The 13,001-nt window shown below is 48.2% G+C and overlaps 4 protein-coding genes and 1 non-coding gene across 5 annotated transcripts; 3 read left to right on the top strand and 2 right to left on the bottom strand.

Annotated features, from left to right (window-relative positions):
- Positions 1–1,934: 1,934 nt before the first annotated feature.
- Positions 1,935–3,199, top strand: VTN77DRAFT_2987 (uncharacterized protein; the record flags this gene model as incomplete). The annotated part of the gene is made up of 6 exons (XM_069418886.1): positions 1,935–2,010; positions 2,069–2,523; positions 2,580–2,706; positions 2,769–2,846; positions 2,904–3,008; positions 3,066–3,199. 6 exons carry the CDS (start codon positions 1,935–1,937, stop codon positions 3,197–3,199), a joined length of 975 nt encoding a protein of 324 aa, XP_069279045.1.
- A 793-nt stretch (positions 3,200–3,992) lies between these two features.
- Positions 3,993–4,063, top strand: VTN77DRAFT_t51. Its single transcript has one exon. It is a non-coding gene; the product is annotated as a tRNA-Gly (tRNA).
- Positions 4,064–4,402: 339 nt separating this feature from the next.
- On the top strand, positions 4,403–5,734 carry VTN77DRAFT_2986 (uncharacterized protein; the record flags this gene model as incomplete). Its single annotated transcript, XM_069418885.1, has 1 exon — positions 4,403–5,734. One exon carries the CDS (start codon positions 4,403–4,405, stop codon positions 5,732–5,734), a length of 1,332 nt encoding a protein of 443 aa, XP_069279044.1.
- Positions 5,735–10,846: 5,112 nt separating this feature from the next.
- On the bottom strand, positions 10,847–11,270 carry VTN77DRAFT_2985 (uncharacterized protein; the record flags this gene model as incomplete). The annotated part of the gene is made up of 2 exons (XM_069418884.1): positions 10,847–10,958; positions 11,023–11,270. 2 exons carry the CDS (start codon positions 11,268–11,270, stop codon positions 10,847–10,849), a joined length of 360 nt encoding a protein of 119 aa, XP_069279043.1.
- A 127-nt stretch (positions 11,271–11,397) lies between these two features.
- On the bottom strand, positions 11,398–12,711 carry VTN77DRAFT_2984 (uncharacterized protein; the record flags this gene model as incomplete). Its single annotated transcript, XM_069418883.1, has 4 exons — positions 11,398–11,637; positions 11,692–11,837; positions 11,897–11,977; positions 12,024–12,711. 4 exons carry the CDS (start codon positions 12,709–12,711, stop codon positions 11,398–11,400), a joined length of 1,155 nt encoding a protein of 384 aa, XP_069279042.1.
- Positions 12,712–13,001: the final 290 nt, after the last annotated feature.

Here is a 13,001-nt window from a genome sequence, read left to right as displayed (position 1 = left end):
GCACAGAATCAAGATACGGGACTTACATCATCACTTCCTTGTTCTTTAGGTTGGGAGGAATAAATCTTCAGGAGCATGGGCTTTCTACTGGAGGTAGAGTGAGTGACACCATGGACAACAGGGGTTTGAGACCAGTTCGCGTGTTGCCTGACTCTGCACATGTTTGGCACATGGCTCGTCTGTCCATATCGCCCTTTTTGCGGCAGTAGCAGCAAGTAATTTCGGAACATCGAGCTGTCAAATGGCCTTCTTGCGGCGGTTCATGTAATATAGAAGAAGGAACGGAGAAGCTTGACGTTATGAGTAAGGATGCTGGAGTTCGAAGATCAGATTCTTCGCTGTTGAGATAAAGCAGGATTGTATCTCAACGACATGGAACGCTCAGTGAGATAAAGGAGCTTGATTTCTGGAATTCTCGAAGGGGAGCTGGCGTGAGGCAGGCTGCAGCTGTTGCCATAACTATGACGCAATTCAATGCAAACGGCAGTTATCAATCTAATTGCTATATATCTACCCACTAGAATACCTATCTACAGGTTGAAGTTGTGTAGAGAAATAGCATAAAGGCCTTAATTTAGGAAGAGCCTTGATTAAGAATCCGACTTTCAGAGAAGATCACATCTCATTTCAAGCTGTTGAGTAACCAGTAGATCACCGTCACATAATACCTGCCGATTGCCATAGAAAAAAAGAGGTCATAAGTCGCTTAAACTCTGACGGTTACTAAAAGAAGTCCCTTATCCAGGGATGCCAGATTTGGAGCTGAAGACCTCAGTTATGCAAATACATAAGCCAGGTAGTCCTTACAGTTATTTCCAATCTCCCTTATATACCCAGAGCCATAATCTTATAGCTTCGATTAGCTGCAGAGCTACTGCTACTCTCTTCCAGTCATCACAATAACTAATAAGAACCTTACCTAGTATCTTTACGTAAATCTTTACATAAAGATTAATAAGCTAAGATACGAGGATCTTCTCAAGATTTACCAAGTCTAGAAATGTGACTAAAAAAACGTAGATCAAAAAAAATAAAAGAAAAAAGAAAAGAAAAAAGAAAAACGAAAATCTAAGCGAGGATTAGGACTTAAAAATATAAAATTCTAGGATATTCTCATAAGCCCTCACCTTCATATAGTCATACCTAGAAGATAACCTTAGCCTAAGGTCTTTGCATTGGGAGATAAAGTTCCGATTTATCAGAATAGTTCATCCTTACGAATTACAGTAGAGGTAAGAATTAGACAGAGTTAATGCGGAAAGTTGAACTACATGCTGTATGTACATACATACATATTCATATAATGTGAGGTAATTGTGTATCAGACTAACCATATGTAGTATAGCAGTAATACCAATTACCGATATTCGAGCAATATGATTGGTCATCATTATTTACCGCCTGACTATCACCGGGAGCTAAGCCCTTTCTGACAGTAGTTGTATGATTAGTAATGATATTAGCCAATTAACAACGTAATAGAATTCCACTAATTTTTGCGCTATAACAACTGCAATTCAAAATATAATACATGCTAGTCTTAGCGTGCGTCGTTACTTATGATGCACATCTCCGTATATAGTCTTGAATAATAATGCCCCAGGTTCCGTCACACGTGGATTTCGGATCCACTTTTTGATAAAAAGCTTAGACACATTTGGAAATTGACAGGCATAAGCAGTCTGCAGATGGAGCCAAGCTTCAGAAGTCATTCCCGTTTTAGTAATTTGGAGCGTAAGCAGGCTACAGATGGACCCAAACTTTGAACGTCTATGGATGAGGTATCCCTATCTCCGAACCTTAACACCGACAGCATCTATATAAAAATGCATAACATCTTTACAATCCAAGTGTGGTTTCAGGCAGATTTTATCGTGCTGAGGAAGATTGATTAGAATTCTGGGTTTTACTCGTTCACCTCCATAGTTCCGACAATGGCTCCAAAGCAGGAGATTCTTCGTTCCGAAGTCATTCTGGAGCGATATGGTCGCTCCCTTGAGGGTAAAACTAGTAAGCTATTCTCTTCCCTATTGATTTCACCCTTTCTGTCGTCTGACCTCTCATGCAGTTCTCATCACCGGTGTCTCTGACGAGTCCATTGCCGGTGAACTAGCAATCCACCTTAGCAGTGTGAATCCCGCTCAGCTGATTCTGTCAGCCCGCTCGGAGGCCAGAGCTGCCCCAGTGATTGGGAAAATCAAAGCGACCAATCCCCAGGTGACCGTTCGATTCCTCAAGATGGACCTGAGCAGCTTGGACGATGTTCGAAAGGCAGTTGCCAGCCTCGACGACGTCCCGAAACTAGATTCCTTTGTGGCCTGTGCGGGACTGATGATTCCCCCATTTAGCCTGACCGGCGACGGCGTTGAATCTCAATTCGCAGTCAACTACCTTGCGAATTTCCTGCTGGTGAAGCTTCTCTTGCCGAAGATTGAAGCGGCAGGGCCTTCATCATCGATCATTATTGTTGCTAGTTCTGCTGTCCGGCAGGGACAGGTCTTTTTTGACGACATTAATTTCAGCGTATGTCTTCTACAAGGGACCTTATTTTGTCCGACATCAAGCTGATTCATCTCCAGGAAGGGAAGAACTACAATCCTCTGGCTGCCTACGGGCAGTCAAACGCAGCGCGTGTCATGTTCGCAAAGAGTCTTGCAGAGAAGCTACGCGACCGGAAGATTCGAGTCTTCAGCATTGACCCTGGAGGTACGTGCTCTGATCCTACTTTTTTGGTAAAAAAAATCCTACTAAGCTTTTCGTCTCTCCAGCCGTCCGATCTGGACTGCAAAGACACTTCCCGCCGGAATTGAAGTCTTCAGTTGCTTCCATGCGGGAGTCAAACACACGTGAGCTACCCTACCTGATTTCTGCTATCTTCATACCGTTATACTGATATATAAAAGCCATGACGGACCTGGATGGCAGACAATACTATTTGCCCCCTTGGACGTCCAGGTCAGAAGGAGCGGCAACCATTGTCACTGGCATGATTGATCCAACCATCGAAGGTAGGCGAAACCAGGCTTCTTTTGACTTGTTGTATAAGCAGTAGCTGATTGATCCAGACTCGAATGGGGCCTTTTTGCACAACAACGCCGTTGCAGACGAGGAGCTTCATTCGCACATTTTGAACCGGGATAACTGGACCCGGCTGTGGCGGCTGAGTGAGCAGTTCATTGGAGAGGAGTTTACCCTTTAAAAGGCTTAAACATGGACCTCTTCCTTTGTTCAGTATTAGCCTAGGGAGTTGTTGGAGGTCAAGTTAGTCATACTATGCTAGTTGTCAGAGATGCTGAAGATGGCAAATTCTGTGAGCCTCCAAGTTCCCGTTCGAGGCTCTGCGAGACTAAAATTAGATACTCACTGCAAGCGATAATACTGAGGTCCAATAATATATAGTACTACCACCAGTCCTTCGATCATGATGGCGATGAATATACGATAAATAGTACTGCCAGAGCCAAAGATTTTTAAGCTAGTAGTTTGGGCTACCTAGACGAGGGAGTATATATAGTAAACCTATAACCCATAATAGTAATTTGTATGGTATGTAGGTCAATTTTGGTTAAAAAAATGGGCAAATTCTCCATCAATTTTTCAGTTTTAGGATTCCCCTAGTAATCTTATTCCAGAGGTATTCTGGCGACCTTTTAGTCTGGCCTTAGAACCTTGTTAATATTGGTTTCTAATGTCTCCTATTAAAACCCATGATGGAAGTACCCATTAAAAAATATATAAAGCCGGAAATGCGACAAAGATGCGCAATCAAAGGCCACGACACTTCACCAGTTACTCCGTACTATATCAAGACTAATTCGTCATAACTCAAAATCTTACTGAGCCCATAATTAATTTAAAGTTCGACCATGTAAGACTAAGAAACTGTCGCAAGTCTCTTCTGGGCAATTTATTTCCGAGCTCTATTTAAGTCAAATTCAGTATCTACTATACAACAAGCGGCGAATCACAGCGCAGCTTGGCGGCTTCAACCAGCACCATTGGTCTAGTGGTAGAATTCATCGTTGCCATCGATGAGGCCCGCGTTCGATTCGCGGATGGTGCAAAAGCTGCTGAGTTCTTTTTGATTATCCTGCTTTCTTTAGTTCCTTTTTTCTTAATCAATCCATGGGTGACAGTCTTTTTTTTTTTAATTTACTTTTAGGATTTAGGTAGGACAACAAAAAAGGTATTAGAGAGGAGATTCAATTGACGGTGTTGCGCTGGCTGTTTTGTCTGTTGGTTGACCCCCGCCGACTAGTCACCTACGTCACCAGACTCACCACATGATGACTGCCAGACTGCCAGACAGCCAGTGCCTCCTCCCCTTGGATGATCCCCCCAGCATCCATGGCACTCCCACTGCACCCTTCTCAATAGTTTCTCCAGACTTGTGTTGTCATCAATGGACCGTTTAAATCTGTATATCCTCACCTTCAATTGCGCGCGAAATGTCATCCTCACTGACCGCTTCGCATCGCATCTCTTCGACGTGCTTCCGCAGTCGGTCTCCACACCCGAACTCCTTCTGCTCAGTCTCCAGGAGATCGCGCCGATTGCCCATGCATTCCTAGGAGGTTCCTTTTTAGATCCCTACTTCGACGCCTTTCGCTCTGCCGTCGACCTCGCCGTCGCCAAACGCTGGCCGAATGATGACGTCAAGTACGTCAATATCGTCACGAAGAACTGCGGGCTAACGGGGATGATGGTCTTTGTTCGATCGGATCGAGCAGGGAAAGTCTCGTGGGTCGAGACTGCAGAGGTTGGCGTGGGAGTCCAGGAGATGGGTAATAAGGGTGCCGTTGGAGTGCGGTTAGGCTATCGGCAAGCCGACCACCAAGGTGACACGGTGGATTTGACGTTCGTCGCGGCACACCTCGCTCCCATGGAAGATGCAGTCGACCGGAGGAATCAGGACTGGAGGGGCATTGTCGAGCGTCTGGTCTTCTCGAAAGAGGGCGGTAAAGACGGAGTGGATGAGATCGATGAGCAAGATGAAGCCGCTGCCTTGCTCCAGGATTCGCGTGGCCGTCAATCAGGCATATTCACGCCCACATCGCACCTCTTCTTCGCGGGAGACCTCAACTATCGCACCTCGGACCTGGGGCCGACGGTAGACGATCTCGCTCGTTTCCCTCAGCCGACTGCCGACTCGAATCGCCCTACCCATCACTCTCAGCTGTTGAAGTACGATCAGCTGACGAGAGAGATCCAAGCTCAGAGAACTCTCCATGGCCTGTCAGAGGTTCCGATTACCTTTGCGCCCACTTACAAATACTCCGTGCAAGCCCGACTCGCTGCAGCTGAAGGTACACAAGATGACGAGCTGAAGGAGTGGAAGTGGGCCACAAATCGCTGGCCCAGCTGGTGCGACAGGATTCTATACCTCGACCTGCCGCCGTGGATGAAAGACGGTGACCAGATTCAGCCGCATGGCTATGATGCTCTGCCGCTGTTTCCCACCTCTGACCACCGAGCCGTTGCTCTGGCGGTGTCAGTTCCCTTGAAGCCGCTTTCACCGCCTGCAACAGCGAATCCCAGCGACGATATCCGACTGTCCCCTCCATTCGCCATTGACCGAGAGTGGAGGAGTAAGAGAGCCGTGGCGAGGACGAAGGAACTTCTCGTGGGCGGTCTTGCATATCTGGGCCTGACGCGGGAAGGCAATGGCCTCCTTCTGGCGATGACTGTGGGAGTCACCGGAGGGTGGTTTGTGCTCCGATCGATGTTTAGATGAGGCTTTTCTGATTATTTCCCGTCCCTGAATGATACTAATTTTTCATCACTTATGCTGCGGGATGCTGAACTCTTTCACTTGAAATCCAAGTTTAGAAGGAGCCGGAAGAGCACCTGCACACTTCTGTGATAGACCTGCATGGCTGAGACCATGTAATATAGTGATTATAGCGGTAGCCGGCTCGTTTGAAGACCTGCATATGCAGTTCCCGCCATGCAGGCATGCCCTCCTCACCATGCCGTCAATTGATGGGAAAGCTGCAAATGGAAGGGGTCCTCGAAATATGATAACTTGTCGGAATCTGAAATGCGAACTTGGGGGGTTCTGACAGGCAGGTGTCAAGATCCTCTGCGAGCGAGCCCTTTCCGTTGAGGAAGTCAAGGTTTCTACAGCCACTTGCAGAGGGGTTCCCTTTCGGAAGAAAGATCTCACAAACTACCTATCAGCCGCATTGTAGGGCTTCTATTATAATATTTAGTTTACTGCGTCCGGAATTCAGACCTCAAATGTGACAATGGATGGATACCGCTGTGATTGATTTGGGTGAAGAGCATGCACTGGGAATGTACATATTTACTGAGTCATCACTGGCGGTGATTTTTCAGCGTCGAATTGAATTGGATTCTCATGTACTCTTTCATACTCATATTCTGCTTGTCAAAAAAAAAAAGCTGAACAGACCAGAAAATCCACACGAACAGTTTTTGGAAAGAAAATAGCAGGTGGCAGCACTTCCTGCAAAGTTGGATAAAACCATTCACTAGCTGCCAGAAATAGCCGAACAAACAACAAGGTATCATATTTGGGATGCAGGCTAATGACGTGAAATGAGGAAGCTCCTCCCATAGATCAGCTCTGTACATGTACATATGCTTGACCTGGCCATAGGCTGCGGCTCAGGCAACGTAATAGGTCTCCGAATCTGATATATTCTGGTATTATAGCAAGAGTAGCTACAAAAGCACCGACGAGTTGGTCAAATGCATCGTGCAATCGAGCAAAGTTGTACTGTGCAGATATTGTCGACTAGAGAGTGGCGATCCATCCAGGATTGGAAGTGGCTTCTCATTGGACATAACTAGTTAATCACGTTTATTAGTATTTTTGGTAGAAATATGACCTCGGGATCTTACCTAATTAAGTAAAAAGGAATGTACAGAGCACATGTACAGGATCCAAATCCAATCCCTTCATCAATGCTGAGCCTGCACGTGCAGACCACCAATCCAGGTGCGGTCATTGGAGTTGAAGGAGGGGGAACTCTTCCTGTGATAGGAGGAGTCTCATTGCGCCTTCCGTAGGAAACAATCTCACGAGACTGAACCAGCTGACCTTACATTGGTACTGTATACACGAATATACCTTTCACCTGCTTCTCTTCCACGACTTCGTCGACTATTTTATTATCTCTGCAGACCGAAAGGGACATCAGACAGGTCCATCATGCCTCTAGACGAGAATATAGATGAACAGACCCCGCTCATCTGCAAGTCGCCCCAGACCCCTCTTAAGCCCTTTCATCTGATGACAGTAACAATAACAATAACAATACAGCCACCGCGGAACGCTCGAACCCCATCGTGCGCCATGCACCCACCAACTCCTCCTGGCCGGACGTGGCTGGGCTGCCCGTGCGGTCAGCCAACGACGAGAACCTGGTGATTTTCCGCCGCGCCATCGGCATCAACTACCACCTGCCGTCCAGTGAGGGCACGACGATCGAGGAAGGGCGCAAGACGGCAATCGGCATATACCGCGCGGTGCTGCAGGAGCGACGGGCCAAGGCGCGGCTGTTCTGGACCCTGAATCTGACGGTCTACTTCTGCCACTTCGCGCAGATCATCATCGGCGCGTCGCTCACGGCGCTGGGGCCGACGTCGACCGATCACGCTAAGGTGATCACGGTGCTGGGTGCGGCCAACACGGTCATCGCGGGCGTGCTGGCGCTGGTGAACGGGCAGGGGTTGCCGGACCGTCTGCGCAAGGATGAGATGGAATTCCGCAAGATACAAGATTGGATCGAGGAGACGGAGGCGCTGCTGGCCGTGGGGATCATCGGTCGCGACCGCATTGAGGTCGGTTTCCTCGTCGAGACGACGTTCAAGAAGTACAACGCGGCCAAGGCGAGTGCCGAAAACAACAAGCCTGGCTCGTATGTGAGACAGCCGGAGGAGCGAGCGAGGGAGGCTGGCGATGGCACGGCGGACGATGCGAGTAGTAGCAGTGGGAATGCGGTGGTGAGGTTGAATGTTCCGGGGTTGTACTGACGAGATGAGAACAGGACGATAGACAGACAGACAGGGAGAGAGATGGTATAGACATAGATATATGCCTTAGTTCAGGCCTTCCCTAAATGTAGACGGGACAAACTAATGCCATTATTTGTACTGCTACTGTTGCTACTAACTGTATACAGAAGCAAATCTGTTGATATCTTCCATTCTGGGTCGTAAGTGATACCCTATTATTAATAGGACAAATTGTTTCGAAACAAGTATCTACATTAGTACTAACATTCTATCCAACTACGAAGGAGGTCATTTAGGTATAGTACAGTACCTACCTAGCTATCTAGTTCACAACCCGATAAATAAATGGCCTGTGGCAGTTAGTTATTGATTAATAACTAACTAGCCGCACTGGTTATACCTAAGTACGTACTCCATACCCATCTTCCTTAGCTTGTGGACACTCAAGCTAAAGTGAGCTTTCCAGCGGTCGCAACGACTTCCCTGCGTAGCCAGGTACTAGATCACTCTCGACCAGATATCTATGAGCGTTATTATCAGTCCCAGAAAGTGAGGAAGGACGTGCAATCGGCCTACTCGGAAACCCCAGAGCATGAAGCACTCATCCGTGCCCTTGGCAATATGAGTCTAACGCGTGACCCTAACGCACCGAAACAGTTGAGTCAAGAACAAATAGAGGCGGTCGAGCGGGATCCAGAACTTGTCAAGAAGTGTGAGCGACAACGATGCCTTGTCAAGCTAATGGAAAAGAAATATGGTTCGGTCCCGAAAGCAAAGGGCGGTGAACTCCACCTCGAGTATGTCCAGATCGGCGTCAGCATCCGACATCTGAGACAGACTCTTCAATGAGAAGCTTTCAATAAGATAAGGGAAGACTTCTTTGACAACATTGACAACAACAATTACTTGGTTTGTGTGTCTCTGAAGAATTCAAGATCGATGACGGGGAGAAGGTCCAATTTACCTTTCACCAACGAACCCGCCTCGCTCAGAATCTTTTTGGCCACTCTAAAAGCGAGGAAGATCAAGGCAAAATCCATGCTCGTCGACTCCAAGTTATTATAGACAGGGCGTCACTGTGCAATCTGCATACCGCACAAAATCGAAAGACTGTTTCGACAATGTCTGATGCATTCGCGTCATCTGACGATTTTATTGATGCAGGCATATTCCCTCTGGTGTGTCCGGGCACCCAATGTTTATTTTGTCTTGGAGATGTTCAACTCCCTCACAGTGCAAGGACTTATTCCTTTTCGCGTACAGACAATCTCCATCGACATGAAGATGACTGCCATTTTCGTTATCTAGATGCTGAGAAGTCTTTTACTTGCCCTCATCCAAGCCGTGAAGAAATTCTCAACGGGGTTGAGCATTTCAAGCAACATGCCTTTACCGTTCATAACAATCTTGGCTAGCATAAAATTCCTTCTGTACTGTTGTTTTTCTTCCTATTATTTTTCATTTCCTGTGCCTACAGAAGGCCGCCGCGTCCAAACAATCTTCTCCGGCATGTACCTGGATGCCGAGATGTTCATTCCTTGTCCTCATCTGGCTTGTGAGACCTAACTACTACGTACAGTTGATATCTTCACGTTTAAGACGCTTGCCTGGCCTTCGATGCTTTTTTTTGGTTTTCTTTGCTTCAACGATTTTTCGGCTTGGGTGATATAGTAACCCACATAACTAGCTAATCTAATCACTTGTGATTATCTAGGTCACAGAAAATAATAGCATTCCAGGATTACTTTCTCTAGCCCCATTTCACATACTTTAGGCCCGGTAAGACACCATGCATCCTTGATGTCAAGATTATTTATTTGATTTGATGAAGCGGTTTCAAGACCGAGACGATGAAGATAAGCCACATTCTTCCATACTGCGGTATGTCGCTGTAATTGCACCATGGGAATCTCTGTGCGACACACGAAATAATTTCTCGTATTCAAGACAACTTTCTTAGAAAAAAATGCATTCCGCAGGTTCTTGCCGACTATCGCGAGGATTTCGCCTAGCTCAAGAGGGCCATAACAGGAATAGATTTCAGTTACTGGGTTATAAATATAGCTGCTTCCCAGAGCAGCTCAAGGCAAAGACGGAAAATTCAGTCAAACTCACACAGAAACCTCAGTTGCGACTTCACGGAAACTTTGACAAAGCACAAGCAATATGACAAGGAAGACGGGTTTGACGCTATCAGCCATCAATGGCTTGGACAATGAAAATCGTGTTCGCATTCTCGGCATTATCGACAAACTGCGCGAGCTGGGTGTGAGCGAGAATGTCTCCCTTCCTCAGGTAAGACACACTGTAGCAGATATATATATTCCTGCTGACGCACTGGAAGCTCGTTGTTGTCGGGGATCAATCGAGCGGGAAGTCCTCGCTACTCGAAGGACTCACGGGGCTGTCGTTCCCAATCGCTAGCGATCTATGCACCTGATTCGCGACGCAGATTGTTCTTCGCCGAGCCGCGGCAAAAGATGCGGAAGTCAGGATCACCATCATACCGGGTCCGACCGCTCAGATGAACGAGCAGGTGAAGGAGCATCTGCTGAGCTTCGAACGTACCCTTGCTGCGGACGAGTTCGACAGCGAAGAGTTTGGGCGCATCTTCGATGAGGTTGGTCGTCCCCAGAGTTGACACGTTAGATACTGACATTCTAGGCTGCGCAATACATGGGAGTTCCAGGCATGCACTTGTGCCGTCGACGCGATGCCATTGACCTTTTCGCGAAAGCTGGGCTCGTGAAACAAATTGATGGCCACCATGTTGTCAAAATAGATCTTCACCCTGCCAACCGGTCAGTCAGGTCGAAACTGTTTTGGGACGGGTCCATTCACATTTGTTTCAAAATCTCCTGGGTCACTCCCAACGCGGAGCAAGCCCTTGCAGGTTGAACGCATCTTGGATGCAAGTGTTGGATCCAAGGCCATTCATGGGCGGGTGTCGATGAACGGCGTCCCCAAGGCAGAAGCTTTTTTTTTTTGAACTGATTAGCCACATTTCCATATGGCTCGAACTGCGGGCGAAGGACTTACATGTTCCCCTGAGAATATTTCTCGGCAACAATCTCGTTGATGAACCACTTGGAAATGTCGAGGATCTCCGCTGGGGTGTCATCGCCGATAAAGTCTTTGACTCTCTTCAGATACTCTTCTTTGGATGGCTGGATTTGAGGGTCGCAATCCCGATTCGGGACCATGATAAACATCCATTCGTGCCACGGCTTCACCATCCGCACGATGCCCATCCAGCCAAACTCGGGATGCTCCCGATCGGGCTGCATGACCCAGTGCAGATTCCCTCGTCGGTGCTCCACCAGGTGGGAGAGATCGGCCTTGACGAGGACGTTGATCGCCAAACCTTGGCCCGGCTTGATCGAGAGAGGAAGGTCCAGTTGTTTGACGACCTGGCTACGGGCACCATCGGCGCCAAAAAGGTACTTGGTGCGCACTTGGGTACTCGAGGTTGGAAACGTTGTCGCGGACGGTTGCCGTAATGAGCCCGGTCTCTGCGTCTTCCTCAAAGGAGAGCAATGTCGTGTTAAATCGAGTCTTGAACCCATTCAACGTTGCGTGGCGAACCAGGACGGGCTCAAGAAGCGTCTGCGGTAGATCGACCGGTGTACAAGGGCTGGCGAGTTCGTAGTCTCCCTGCAGTCGCGGTGAGCCAATTTTGTGTTCATGATGAAGAGGAGCTAGTCTTACCTTTCTGTCGGGGGCATTCCCCCACGAATGAATGCGAGCATATTCCTCACCGGCCATACTGTGGCACCATCTTGTATGGATCATACAATGCCCCTTGGATGACAGATTGTGGAGCTCCTGATCAAGTCCGATATCTCGTAGACACTCTTAACCTAGCTAGGTTATTTACTGTACCCTTCCTGGAATGGACGCTCTTGCTACGCACCTAGTGCCGCCATGTTTGTGATGTGCGCACGAGGTGTATTGGCCGTTCCTGGAGCAGCGCTGATCATGATGCCCTTCAGGCCTGTCATAGTCAGCTTGAGGAAACTTCATCAGGATTGTCACCTCACCATAACTAGCGAGAAAGCATGCCAGCGAGGCTCCCGCCGGCCCTGCACCGACGATCAGAAATTCAGTTTCCACCGCACGAGCATCTGGTGCAGATGAGAATGGTCGACAAATGTTGCCATTGTTAGGGTTGACGTGGATCGGATGCCACGCCGGGGGACTGATTCCATTACTGATGCCATTGGCGATGCCATTTCTGATCGACGGAGTCATCGCTGGTGTTGTACATCGGGAAGCTGTGTGGATTAAGCGCGGACCGGCTTGGTTGTATCTTGCCAGGCGAAGAGAACGAAGCGACAGACGAGACGGCCGAATTTGAAGGCCACCAATCCGACGACAAGTCAAGCCAGACATTGTATTTTGTTTCTGACCTCCCACCGGAAACGAGAGATGCTCATGAATCCACCTCCACTTCCCATCCTCCTTACTCTTGTGCGCAATTCCCGTGCGCCGGAACGCAGTATCGAACGGCGTCCCGCCCGCTGTGCCCCAGGTACGCTGGATCATCGTCGAGTAGGCAAAATCCTTCGACAGGGCCGTAATCTCCAGATCCTTGAACTCCATCTGCCCGTCATTCCAGTAGGGGAAAATCGACTCGAAATGCTCGTTGAAGTTGCCGCGGATCGTGTTGCCGAACATGTCGTAGCTGAGCATCTCTGGGAAGTCGTAGAAGCGGCGGGCACCGGCCATCCCGTTGTGGAAGTCGGCGCGGGATTCGTGGTTCCAGTAGTGCAGCCAGCCGCGATAGAGCTGGTCGAGGACTTCTTGTTCGGCTGTTGCTAGTTCTGGGTCGTGGTACTATATTATTGTTATTATTTATTAAACGTGTTAGTTAGATGCAAAGGTGCGGTCTTCCTTGGGAGCAAAGGTTACGGGTTGATACCTTGCTCTTGGGCATCCGAAGGAAGTCATACTGCTTCGCGATCGAGCTATAAGCTCCCTATTTATTATAAATCAGCTAACGAGACTTCCCAATTACA

The sequence above is a fragment of the Rasamsonia byssochlamydoides genome, assembly GCF_041956645.1.
Source record: "Rasamsonia byssochlamydoides strain NRRL 3658 unplaced genomic scaffold VTN77scaffold_20, whole genome shotgun sequence".
NCBI lineage: Eukaryota > Fungi > Ascomycota > Eurotiomycetes > Eurotiales > Trichocomaceae > Rasamsonia > Rasamsonia byssochlamydoides.
This window is presented reverse-complemented; position numbering and strand designations above follow the sequence as displayed.